Source organism: Rhinatrema bivittatum, chromosome 13 (assembly GCF_901001135.1).
Source record: "Rhinatrema bivittatum chromosome 13, aRhiBiv1.1, whole genome shotgun sequence".
NCBI classification, from domain to species: Eukaryota; Metazoa; Chordata; class Amphibia; order Gymnophiona; family Rhinatrematidae; genus Rhinatrema; species Rhinatrema bivittatum.
In genome coordinates this window covers 51433179-51446603 of record NC_042627.1, presented here as the reverse complement: position 1 = coordinate 51446603, position 13425 = coordinate 51433179, and the positions used below count along the sequence as shown (strand labels likewise).

At 40.4% G+C, this 13425-nt stretch overlaps 1 protein-coding gene across 1 annotated transcript in view; it reads right to left on the bottom strand.

Moving 5' to 3' along the window:
• WDR72 (WD repeat domain 72) overlaps positions 1–13425 on the bottom strand; it is a 340497-nt gene that overhangs the window by 294938 nt on the left and 32134 nt on the right. The window contains exon 2 of the mRNA XM_029574500.1: positions 3580–3744. Coding sequence (XP_029430360.1) covers positions 3580–3732 — 153 coding nt within the window. The 5' untranslated portion in view covers positions 3733–3744. The remainder of the gene's footprint in view (positions 1–3579; positions 3745–13425) is intronic.

The following is a 13425-nucleotide window of genomic DNA, read 5'->3' as shown; positions in this document are numbered from 1 at the left end:
CTGAGGTTTCCTCAATTGAAGTTGAAAATACTTTATATGCCCTAAGAAAATCTTTTTGTGTACTTGATCCATGCCCAGTAGGGTCTTTAATAGCTGGAAAAGAACATGTTTTTAAGAGCTATTGTTAGCATTGTGAACAGATCATTTCTGGAAGGTGTTTTTCCCTACGGCCTTTAAAAGGGCTATTATTCGTCCAGCTCAAAAACAGGGCAAGATCCTTGCGATCCCTGTACTAACTTTTGACATGTTTCAAATTTACCAGTTCTAGGTAAAGTTTTAGAAAAGCTGGATTTAAAACAACTAACTAGGAATTTACAGGATCAGAAAGTCCTTAACTGTCATCGGTGTGGGTTTCAAACAAGAAACAGCACTGAGGCTCTTTTGGTCTCGGTGACTAATGTTCTGCTTTGGGAAATGGATGGAAAGCAACCAGTGATTGCCATATTTTTACATTTATCATCAGCATTTGATACTGTTTCACAATACTTACCAAAGCGTGGTTTGGATGATATAGCTATTGGGGAAAAGGTTATTGAATGGTTTTCCTCTTTCTGAAATAACAGGAAGTTTCAAATAAAAGTTGATCAGCAAGAATCCAAATGGCATGAGTTCATGGTTGGGGTCCCTCAGGGATCCATTCTTTCAGCCACATTATTTAATATTTATCTTTACTCCTTGGCTCAGCTGTTGGAACAGCATTCTCCTTATTTTAAAATATATGTGGATGATATACAACTATTTCTTCCCATTTTTACTGATTTGGCTTCTACTTTGACCCAAATCCAGGAATGTTTGATTTGTATAAAAAGTTGGATGCTTTCTACTCAATTGGTCCTAAATATCAGGACAACTAGAACTATGTGGCTTTCTCATAGTACTCTTAAGAAGTTGCCATACTGGGTTCAGACCAAGGGTCATCAAGTTTAGCATCCTGTTTCCAACCTGGCAAGTCAAACATTAAATAGATCCTATGCTACTAATGCCAGCAATAGCAGTGGCTATTCCCTAACTGGTCGATTTTCAAAGGCTTGAGTGCACCAGAACTGGGAAATACGCGCATGACTAGGACCCGCGCGTGCTGTGTGGATTTTAAAAGGCCCAAGTCCAATAGTGTATCTCTCAGTAAGTGCATAAAAAAAGTTTTCTGTAAATGGGGCAGGGCCTGCACCATGAAGTCAGCGCACAAGTTAGTTACGGGCACAAGCACATGCCAGGACCCCTTCCACATTACTTTATTACTGCTATGAATTGCATATAAGTAATAAAATAAAAATTTGTAGGCTAATCAGGGGTTTGTTAAGGCTCGGGGCTAATAGGGTAAATGGCAGGCAAGTTAGCTAAGGGGTTTAGGAAATCCACTCCTTTACTGAGGCGAATTGGGGAAAATGTCTATTGCTTTGTTGCACGTACTGACTAATATTCACCCCACTTACGTGCTTGAGACTGCATTTGCACACGTCAATATAAAATCATGTGCACATGTTCGCACGGAATAGCCAATTTTATAACATGTACGCACATACACATGTATGTTATTAAATCGTACATCAATGTGCGTGTGCGGGTCTTAAATTTTACTTCTTTGTCAACTTGATTAAAAGCAGTTTATGTACTTCTGCAAGAATTTGTTCAAACCTTTTTTAAATCCAGCTACACTAACGGCTCTAACCACATCCTCCAGCAATGAATTCCAGAGCTCAATTGTGCATTGAGTGATAAAGACTTGTCTCCGATTTGTTTTAAATGTGCTACTTGCTAACCCAAGTATAGAGACCATCAAGTTAGGTTGAGAGACCATTGCACAAATCTCATTGTTGTGTGAGCTTACTCACTCTGAAAGACACTAAATCTTCACAAGAGTGTACTGGTCTGTTCGTATGTCTCACTCTGCATGTAAAAGTGGCCCCTAACCCCTACACTACTACTTAATCCTCACCTTGAGTTACTATGTGGGCCTCCTATAGAGATATAAATAACTAACTACTACAAGGCCCTTGTACATAGTCTCTCTCTCACCCTGTGTAGTAAACATGCAAAGCAGTAACTCCCTACACACACCTCTTTTACTTAGCACAAGCATTTTTAAGACTTTTTGATGAATCTACAGGATATTTTGAAAACTGTTGCCCAAATGAACAGATTTCTGTATTTGAGTATTGTATGGATAGTTGATAGCACAATATACAATATCTGCATGTTTAGGAGCACATGATTTTTATCTTAATTCTGCAAAATCCTTGAGCCACCTAAATGATCAAATAGCTGGAGATATTTCAGCACAGCATTGTTTTTAATGCCACCGAAAAGATATCCAGGCTTATTGGGGGGATATTTGGTTCTTTCCTGCATAGATTGACTCATTGGCATGGTATTTGTGAACGCTTCCATATTTTGCAGAATCAAGGCCTTGGTGCCCAGGGAATTTACTATAGAACATAAGAACATAAGAACATGCCATACTGGGTCAGACCAAGGGTCCATCCAGCCCAGCATCCTGTTTCCAACAGTGGCCAATCCAGGCCATAAGAACCTGGCAAGTACCCAAAAACTAAGTCTATTCCATGTTACTGTTGCTAGTAATAGCAGTGGCTATTTTCTAAGTCAACTTAATTAATAGCAGGTAATGGACTTCTCCTCCAAGAACTTATCCAATCCTTTTTTAAACACAGCTATACTAACTGCACTAACCACATCCTCTGGCAACAAATTCCAGAGTTTAATTGTGCGTTGAGTGAAAAAGAACTTTCTCCGATTAGTTTTAAATGTACCACATGCTAACTTCATGGAGTGCCCTCTAGTCTTTCTATTATCCAAAAGAGTAAATAACCGATTCACATCTACCCGTTCTAGACCTCTCATGATTTTAAACACCTCTATCATATCCCCCCCTCAGCCGTCTCTTCTCCAAGCTGAAATGTCCTAACCTCTTTAATCTTTCCTCATAGGGGAGCAGTTCCATTCCCCTTATCATTTTGGTAGCCCTTCTCTGTACCTTCTCCATCACAATTATATCTTTTTTGAGATTCGGCGACCAGAATTGTACACAGTATTCAAGGTGCAGTCTCACCATGGAGCGATACAGAGGCATTATGACATTTTCTGTTTTATTCACCATTCCCTTTCTAATAATTCCCAACATTCTGTTTGCTTTTTTGACTACTGCAGCACAGTGAACCGACGATTTCAATGTGTTATCCACTATGACGCCTAGATCTCTTTCTTGGGTGGTAGCACCTAATATGGAACCTAACATTGTTTAACTATAGCATGGGTTATTTTTCCCTATAGGCATCACCTTGCACTTATCCACATTAAATTTCATCTGCCATTTGGATGCCCAATTTTCCAGTCTCACAAGGTCTTCTTGCAATTTATCACAATCTGCTTGTGATTTAACTATTCTGAATAATTTTGTATCATCTGCAAATTTGATTACCTCACTCGTCGTATTTCTTTCCAGGAATGCATAAACAGGGACAGGTCACACTGTAACAATGCTATATGTAGTATGTCAAGCCATGTAAAACAAAATGCTTAGTTATTCACAGCTTGGTTTTTATATTAAAAACGGCAACGCACCTTTAATTCTCCTGAAAGATTCCATAGACATATCTGTCCCTCTTGACTCCCCGTGACAATGGTTTGCTGATCATCTGTGATCATTATAGCGGTGATGCTGTGGGAGGGTGCTTGTTCCGACCATAGTACCACGGCCTGAACTGTGGTCTTCATAGTGAGCAAAACCTGAAACCAGCAATTACATTTTAAACGTTAGTTTTCAAACTGAATAAAGATCTTTGTGCCTTGAGATTGGTTTTCTGATGAATGTCCTGGTAGCTCATGCTTTATTTTGGTCTGTCCATATCACTGTACCCAGTATTATTATTAGCAGTCAGTAATACGTAAATTATTTTAAAATAATTATATGGAAGATGCTTCCACTAGCGCCAGCATTGGCCTAGTACCGTGCCTATGTACAAACAGTGCGCTAAGAAGAGTGTGATAAAAAATGTTGTGCGTATTTAACAATAAAAAAATAAATCAGTGAAAAAATAACTTTTCCAATGATTTTTCTCCTCCTTGTTCTAACAAATTCATCTTTCCACTGATATATTTTGTTATAACATTGAAATTCCCAGGGAAAACTAAACTGAAAAACAAAAGTCCCTATGCATAGCGCACGTGTACTAAGAAAAGTTTGTTTCTGTTAAAGGATTAAAGCGTGAAATGTTAAGTTCTCTATATGAATTTGTTGTCTCCCTTTCACTGGTTTCTCCCCTGGCACTAAGAGAGCATTTAAAAGAAGTGTCCAGTGCTCCCTGCAAGATTTTTCTGAAATGTTACATTTTTGTTAAAGAATTAAGGCCTGACATGCTAATTTCTATTTCCCACCTATTCCAATAGGCTAATTCTCCTTATGTAGGCTATTAAAATGCCTAATTCCTTGCAGTATCACTCAATAAAAACTGCCCCTTCATCACTTAATTTACAGAAAAGCTACTTGGTTTAATTCTTCCCTATCATGACCTTACTGTTTTAACTCTAATGAGAAACAGGTGAATTTCAAAGGAGTTCCGCATGTACACATAAAAGCCATTTACTCGCATTAAGTGCACTTAATGCGGTTAAGATCGATTAACAATTCAATGGCACATACTGTAGTAATTTTCAAAAGCCCACTTACATGGGTAAAGTGGGCTTAAACCCAGTTTTAAATGAGTAAATGTTTTTGAAACCCGGGGCCTTAATTTTCAGTGGAGTTATGTGTGCAAGTAATTTGTATTTGCATACATTTATTTATTTATTTATTTAGTATTTTTCTATACCGACCTTCATGGTAAAATATCATATCAGGTCGGTTTACATCGAACAGGGGGACTGTAACAGAAAATAAACTTTTTTAAACAAGTAATAAACAGAAGAATCAAAGTTACATTTAACAGGGATGGAAATTTGCTATTTTATAAAGATTAAAAGTGTGCACATATTTTTGGTTTTGTGTGCACATCTACCTGTGCAAAAAGGGGCAGTTTAGGGGTATTCTAAGGGTGCAAGTTTACACCTGCTAATTAACTAGCACAATTCATATCAGACTCTTCTGATCTGTGTTATTTTTGGGTGGGAGGTCTGGGTGAACTGGGGAGAGTTCAGAATGAAGTTCTAAGAGAGTCGAGATAAACTGAAGACTGACTGGGTGAACCGATGGAGGTGTCAGTAATTTCAAATATGCACACATATTTTAAAATGCTTCTTCCACATGTAAATCGGAGGTGTACATGAACAAGTTATTTTTTGTGTGTGTGCAAAATATATGTAAGCATGTTTATAAAATAGGTAAACTGTGCACTTTAAATGCATTGCAATTATTCCCATGTATTGAAACATAAGCATGTATGTTGGGTGGTGGATATATGCATATTTTATATATATGTGAGGACCAGATACACACAGATTATAAAATACTATAGTAGATCATCGCATGTCCATAAATGCACATATATGGGACCATGCACAGATCTTTGAAAGTTAGTCTTTAATCCTCTTTTTTTGCCTCTGTGTCTTGTCTATCTGTCTTGGTTAGACTGTAAACTCCTAGGGGTAGAAACTCTGTTAGGATCCAGCCTGCTATGTTGCCTCCCTGCTACCAGAGGTCCCCATGGAGCTACACCTGTTCTCGATCCAGCCATAGTCTCCATGGGCTCATGACTCAGCAGGGCTTGGCCTTTTTTAGCCCTGCCTCTTGCAATACCTAATGCCTTATCATTGAGTGTACTCAGCTCCCTGCTTAGCCCTGTTCTACCTTGTCTTATTCTGAGACCTATGGGCCTTCCAGCTTTGCTTTGCTTAGTCCTGTGGCCTCTGAGCCTTCCTGTGTCTTACTCCTTACCTTGTGGTCCATTTAGGTCTTACCTTGCCTTGTGTCCTCCAATCCTTCTAGTACCCTAGACCCTAGTCTGTGGCCTACTTCGGGCCTTTAGCCTTGCTGCCTTCAAACTTCTGTATTGACCTTGTCTGTTCCTACCCTTTTTTTGCCTTGTCTAAGTTCTGCTCTAGTCTGCCTTTTTAGTCCTGTCAATGTCTGGTCTTGTCATGCCTACCAAGGCCAATATCCTTGTCTCCAGTCCTTCCCTGCCTTAGTAATCCAGCCCTGCCCTGCCTCAGTATCCAGTCCTACCCTGCACCTCAGTGTCCAGCCCTTGTCTCCAAGTTCCAGTTTCAGACTAAAACCTGCTGGCTGCCAGAACCCAAGGGCTCAACCTGCGGGGGAGGTGGCTAGACAAGGTGGAAGATCCTTTCTGCCTTCCCTTGAAGTCCTGTGCTGCCCCTGTGAGAGTTCCCCAGCCCTATCTAGACCCTCAGTTGTGACAGGCTCTCTGTTATGTGACTCTGTACAGAGCTGTGTAGTGTGTGCATCTTGTATGTGGTATACAAATGATGATGATAATAATAGTAATGTAAGAAAAAAAATGTACTAAGCTTAGCACACTCTTAGTACATAGGCCCCCAATTGGCTTAACAAATGTGTTAAATCCTTCTTCCTGGTTTTTGGACATACTTCCTCCTCAACAGCATTCAAGCTGCCTCTTGCATGTTATGCTGAGGAAGGCTGCTTTGCTACCCCTGTATTGTGTGTCATGCTAAGTTTATGGTACTGTGGTTTGTTTTGTTTAATAGTATTTTTGGTATGTTAAATTTATTGTGTATTATGTTGCTTAGGAGGAAAGAATGTTTTAATATTTCTATTATTTGCTACAGACTACTGATAGCTAATATGTAATTACTGTAATGTTCATTGTTTTGATTTAAGGTATATTCTTTTTTTCTGATTGCATTCTATTTTAGTTTTATATTTTGTTCTTTACTGTATTTTAATGTTACTAGTTTGGGCAAGCTGGAAAAATGGGAAAAAATTGGTGAACTTTTCACCAATGTTCTGAGATGGAAGGGATTCTTAGATAAATGAGCTGAGTGTGACAGAGGATTCAACCTTTTGGAAAATAGTATGTGAAATTTATTAACTGCATTATCTGTGAAACCAAAAATATCTGAAAATGTTCTGATATTTTTGGAATTACTCAACTTTCAGTTTGGTCACTTCAAACCAAACCAAACAAGTCATTCGTTATATTTGAATCGCTTGTTTTAAATGAATGCATATCCCTATCAGGTATGGCATAAGACCTAGCTGTATGAGGATCAATATTTTATAGGGATGTGAATCGTGTCCTCGATCGTCTTAACGATCGATTTCGGCTGGGAGGGGGAGGGAATCGTATTGTTGCCGTTTGGGGGGGTAAAATATCGTGAAAAATCGTGAAAAATCGTGAAAAATCGTGAAAAAATCGCAAAACCGGCACATTAAAACCCCCTAAAAAACCCCCCCCCGACCCTTTAAATTAAATCCCCCACCCTCCCGAACCCCCCCCAAATGACTTAAATAACCTGCGGGTCCAGCGGCGGTCCGGAACGGCAGCGGTCCGGAACGGGCTCCTGCTCCTGAATCTTGTTGTCTTCAGCCGGCGCCATTTTCCAAAATGGCGCCGAAAAATGGCGGCGGCCATAGACGAACACGATTGGACGGCAGGAGGTCCTTCCGGACCCCCGCTGGACTTTTGGCAAGTCTCGTGGGGGTCAGGAGGCCCCCCACAAGCTGGCCAAAAGTTCCTGGAGGTCCAGCGGGGGTCAGGGAGCGATTTCCCGCCGCGAATCGTTTTCGTACGGAAAATGGCGCCGGCAGGAGATCGACTGCAGGAGGTCGTTCAGCGAGGGTTCTGGCGCCTCGCTGAACAACCTCCTGCAGTCGATCTCCTGCCGGCGCCATTTTCCGTACGAAAACGATTTGCGGCGGGAAATCGCTCCCTGACCCCGCTGGACCTCCAGGAACTTTTGGCCAGCTTGTGGGGGGCCTCCTGACCCCCACGAGACTTGCCAAAAGTCCAGCGGGGGTCCGGAAGGACCTCCTGCCGTCCAATCGTGTTCGTCTATGGCCGCCGCCATTTTTCGGCGCCATTTTGGAAAATGGCGCCGGCTGAAGACAACAAGATTCAGGAGCAGGAGCCCGTTCCGGACCGCTGCCGTTCCGGACTGCCGCTGGACCCGCAGGTTATTTAAGTCATTTGGGGGGGGTTCGGGAGGGTGGGGGATTTAATTTAAAGGGTCGGGGGTGGGTTTTAGGGGGTTTTAGTGTGCCGGCTCACGATTCTAACGATTTATAACGATAAATCGTTAGAATCTCTATTGTATTGTGTTCCATAACGGTTTAAGACGATATTAAAATTATCGGACGATAATTTTAATCGTCCTAAAACGATTCACATCCCTAATATTTTAAAATAGGGCCAAAATGGCCCGTGACTTCAAGCAGTACCTGTGGATGATGAAAGATGTGCTGCCTTGAGGCTGACTATCCCTCTCCTCTTTCCTTCCTTCTTCACTTCCTCTATGTCACCCTTCACATCTATTTTTTTCTCTCTGTCCTCTGCCTAAACACTCCTTAAAAATTCAACCACCCACACATACCCTTTGTTTCCTGTACACTCTCCTGCCCACAAAGATTTGTCTAAGAAAGGAATCCTTCTGTAATGCTATCATGCAGTCAATTATGAACTGCAGCTGGCAAAAGCACTATTGCTCTGATAGCTTAATTTCACCACCAAAATTGAAGTTAAACTCAGAGCATCAAAAAGCAGGCACTTCGTAGCACCTGCCTTAAATCACTTTAGCATATAGGAAGTTCTGTTTGCAACAACATGCTAAACCTCATTTTTATGGATATTATAATTTTAGTATATGGTAGTACATTAAGTCTTAGTGCACTTAGATGTCAACAATGTAGAACCCTTTTTTTGGAGGCATGCCAACATGGTAATTCATTGGAAGTTAGGTAGCACACACATTTAAAGTATGTTAGATGTGTGCATTTGGTGCATGAAGATTAGTACATAGGTCTCTCCACATCTAATACTTATATGTAGTAAAACAACCAGTTAGTGACAATCACATAACAACAATCATGGAGGTTGGTAAATGGAGATTTCAACTATTTCTGATGTATTAGTAGTTTGTAGTTCCTCCTGCAGGACCAATCTAAGAATTATCCTGAGATTGGATCATGTAGGTGGGACCTGTGTGGTCTCTGATGCTCATATCCAACAACACTTTCAGATAATTCTTACTGGTTTGAAAAAACCTGTAAAAAAAATCCCAGGGCTAACATAGATACTAACTCTCACATATTGTAGATGAACAGATCTGAAATATTTAACAGTTGCCATTATACATTTTTTTTTTTTAGTAAGAATGTAGATTAAGTCACTCAAGAACATAGAAGGTAATTTTCAAACTGATTTATGTGCATAAAACAGTGTTTACATGCATAAATGGACTTTACATGCATAAATGGTTTTTGAAAATTTCTACTTTTATGTGTGTAACTCCTTTGAAATTTCACTGAATTCTCAAAAGATTTTGCGCACATAAATGGGCTCTTAAAAATCGCCATATGATACTTTTACACACATAACTCATGTGAAAATTCACTCCTTAGTGTTTCATTGCTTCGAAATAACTAATATGTTTAGGTAAAACAGATATGAATATCTTAAAAATTATGAGAGCAGGGAAAGTAATCCCACAGCATAGGTGGAAGAGACAGAAAAGATAGTACACACAGTAAGTACTCGCAATGCAAAAGATGACAACAGGCAAATTAACAGCTTTTATGGACTCTAAATTCGATCAGAAGGCAGCTAAAATTGATCCTTTCTTCAAATGACTTCATGGGCAAACTAAGTAGATTTGAGAGATGGAGGACAGAATTAGCACAGTGCAGGCTGAAACATTAGAGACACACCAGCAGATGATGAATCTCAAACATGACATATTGAAAACATTCCTCTGGAATAGTTACTGTCTAGAACGTAAGCAAAAGGCAGAGGTGCCATTTCTCAAAACATTTTCCATCTCCTCAAATAGATTCCTAAATGTAGTCAGAGTCTTCGCCAAATGTAGGAACCAGGGAGGATAACTTTCAAAACCGTTCGCGTGCGCCCATTTACGCGCGTACACAAAGTTGCTGCTGCATTTTATAACTTGTGCCGAAACGATATTTCTCAGGTTATAAAATACATGTGCGCACATAAATGCTCGTGCCTGGAAAAACCACGAGCCATGCAAATTCGGACTTATCCAGAATTAGAGAAGTGGCGCTTTTCAGACTTATTTGGCTTCGTAGTGCCTGCTGCTACTTAGCTAATAAAACGGAATATGGCTGGATAAGTGCTGCTACTTATCTGGATAAGTTCAAATTTGTCTATCTAAGTAGTGACAAAGGCACTTAGCCGGATAAGTTGCAATTTAGCAAAATGATCATGTGCAAATGATATACTCACGTATTTATATTTTAATTTTAAAAGCATACGCGAGTACATTTTACTAATATCAATTAGATGATTTTACTCCCCTGTAAGTTGGCTTTTACATGTGTAAGTCAGGGGATTTTATAACATGCATACTGGTAATATCAAGCTTTACCAATTAGTCTACCAGTTTCCCCAGTCCATCTGCAGCTTGAGAAGACCTTCCTGGATCTTCAGCCTGAAGTTCCCCCCATTTCACTCAGATCTTTATGATCACTTACACCAGATCCTGAGCAGGAGTCCAGTGGCAAGAGAAGTCACCACCATTCACTCCTGCTTTTCTGGCACCATTTTTCTAAATTGTGCCAGCTGACCCCAGGCACGCCTTTACTCCTCTCTAATATGAAAAGGGCAGCAGAGGGGACTTGGGAAAGGCGAGTCCCACTAGGCCCTCAGGAAGTTTTTGGAAACACTTTGCTGGGGTGGGGGCTTTTCTGGGTCTGTGCAGTTCTCTTTAATCCTTGGCAGCCCCAGGATAGGGAGGAATCTTCAAAGCACATTGCTATGGATAGGAATGCCCAAACTTAAGTGTGGAAAAGCACCACCAAATTCTTTAAACCAGTGTTTGATACCAGTTTAGTAAATCCCCTGCTGGTTTCCTCCATGGTAGAAATACTGAACTTTAGAAAATAGGCCCCCTAAGTTAGTTGCTGAAAATGTCGTTATGGGACAGTTATGACAATGGAGGAAGGCTGGGGCACTTACATAAATGTGTAATAAGTATATAAAGTTGTGCCCTGTGGGTAGCCCATTGAAAATAAGACAACAAGCAGTGTGCACCTACTACCAGGCAGTAAACAAACACATTGGCATAGACTCAAAGACTCTTAAGTATTGCTTAACTTGATTTACTATTGCTTACATTGCTTATCAGAGTGGTTAGTGTGTCTCACACTTACAACTATATATATCTGAAAACCTGTCTAACCCCCCTCTAAATCTTACCCTTCTGGACTGTACTCCTGCACCATAGCCAGTGGTAGTTTCCTCCGAGTCCCTCAGAGAAGCTTCTAGTCTGGTCTTCTCTTTGGTGCTGGGGGCATTGGGTCTGGACTTCCAAAGCTTGCTCTCAAATCTCTCTTTTTATAGCGGTTTAGTCTATAGGCTTGGCTATTTTGGTAGCTTATAAGTAGTATTTGGTCCATTCCTCTGCAATTGGTTGGTTGTCAGTGTGGTTTTGATGAACTTTCTATCACTGGATATGTGAGGTGGGGATGATGTATCACACATTACTTCCCCATGTCAATTGGCAGAATGACTTTAGGCATGTGTCAAGGCCTTTACTGATATGTCATACCTTGATAGTCCAGCCCTTGAAGTTTTCCACATTGCAGATGTGTCTGCTACAAAACTGAAATTCAATGTCTTTCACCTCCAGTTTTGACCCAAGCCTTTGCAGTCTTTGTAAGGTGCTGGCTTATTTCCACTGTTGTACATATTAGTCCTTGTCAAAGATCCCAGTTTGACTGAAAATCATTTATTGCTTACTGTGAAAGTCTTATATGAAAAGTCTCTTTACTATTCTTCATGAGGCCTACCCCTTATAGGCTTCAGGTGCAAGAGACATAACCAGGTATTCTTGCCCAGTTTATTCTATTCCTAATCTAAATCTGTTATCTAGACTCTGCCGAAGCTGATATAATAACAATCAAAACTAAGATTTAACTTTTATCCCCACGTCAATTTCATCCCTGTAGCCACGTTCTTTTCAGGTACCTAAATCTAGTGACAATATGCTGCTAAATGTAGGTACTCAACCTGAGTCAGTTTTCAAAGGGAATGATTTAGATGCCTCTCAAGCTTGAGGATCCTCCTTGAGGATCTCCCATTTTCAAGTACATTCAAAGCAAAAAGACGGAGTAAGTCAGTTGAGCCACTAAATGACCGAGGAGTAAAAGGTGTACTCACAAAGGATAAGGAAACAGAAAAACTGAATGAATTCTTTGCCTCAGTTTTTCATGAGGAGGATGTTGGAAACATATCCACACAAGTGATGATTTTCAGCAACTAAAGCAAATCTTTGAGATAGTAATAGATGTAATAGATTATATTGACAAACTAAAGAGTAACAAATCACTGGCAGTGGATGGCATTCACCCCACAGTTCTGAATGAACGCAAACATGAAATTACTTAGTACTAGAAATCTGTAATCTACCATTTGAAACAGCCATAGTTCCAGAAGACTGTAGGAATAAACCAGTCACCTTAAACAGGAGTGTGCAACTGAACCAAACTGAATAAAGGCCTAAGCAACATAAGATGGAAGTCAAGATGGTTTCTGTAGTTTTAATGTGAATGCTAGTGAACTTCACTGAGGAGAAGAAGCTGCTATTGTTCTCCATATCGAGCAATCTGTCATCATCTTCCAATTTTACTGGTACTGCCAGTCTGGATGCAAACTAGCTGAGCTTATGGCCTTAAACTTTATATCCAGTTATTAGGCCCAGTATTGTTCACCAAATGTCTTCCAAATGTACCAGCTAAGAAGAAGTCATATCAGAAGCCCACCAATCCTATGTCAGTGGACTGTGATAATCTCCAAACAATATTCACTTTTGGATCCTATACATATGCATAAAGTCCTAATGAAGAAAAGACTTTGGACTTGGATTTTGAATTTGACACCTAAGACTTTTCTCAAGACATAAAGCCTCACACAAGACTTCAGACTGAGCTCAACTCAGCTCCATTAACTTTGAGAGTACTTGCTGATCTCATCTTAGCCCAAGCCTTTGTAAGCCAAGGCAATCTTCGCTCCTGTCCTTTGCCTGTACAACTTTCAGAGGCTTCTCTAAACTGAGTCCATCGCTGCCTCATGGTATTAATGGATCATTTGCTGGAGATCCAGCTATCTGCCTCTGTGCCAGAGACAGGAGCCTTGCCTGGTTCTCCAGAGGGATGACTCGGTTGCAGTGGAGAGTGAGGGAGCCTGAGACTGTCCTTGAGATGTTTTCATGCACTCCTAATCAGCATAAGATTAACTGGCTAATTTACTACTTTAAGTG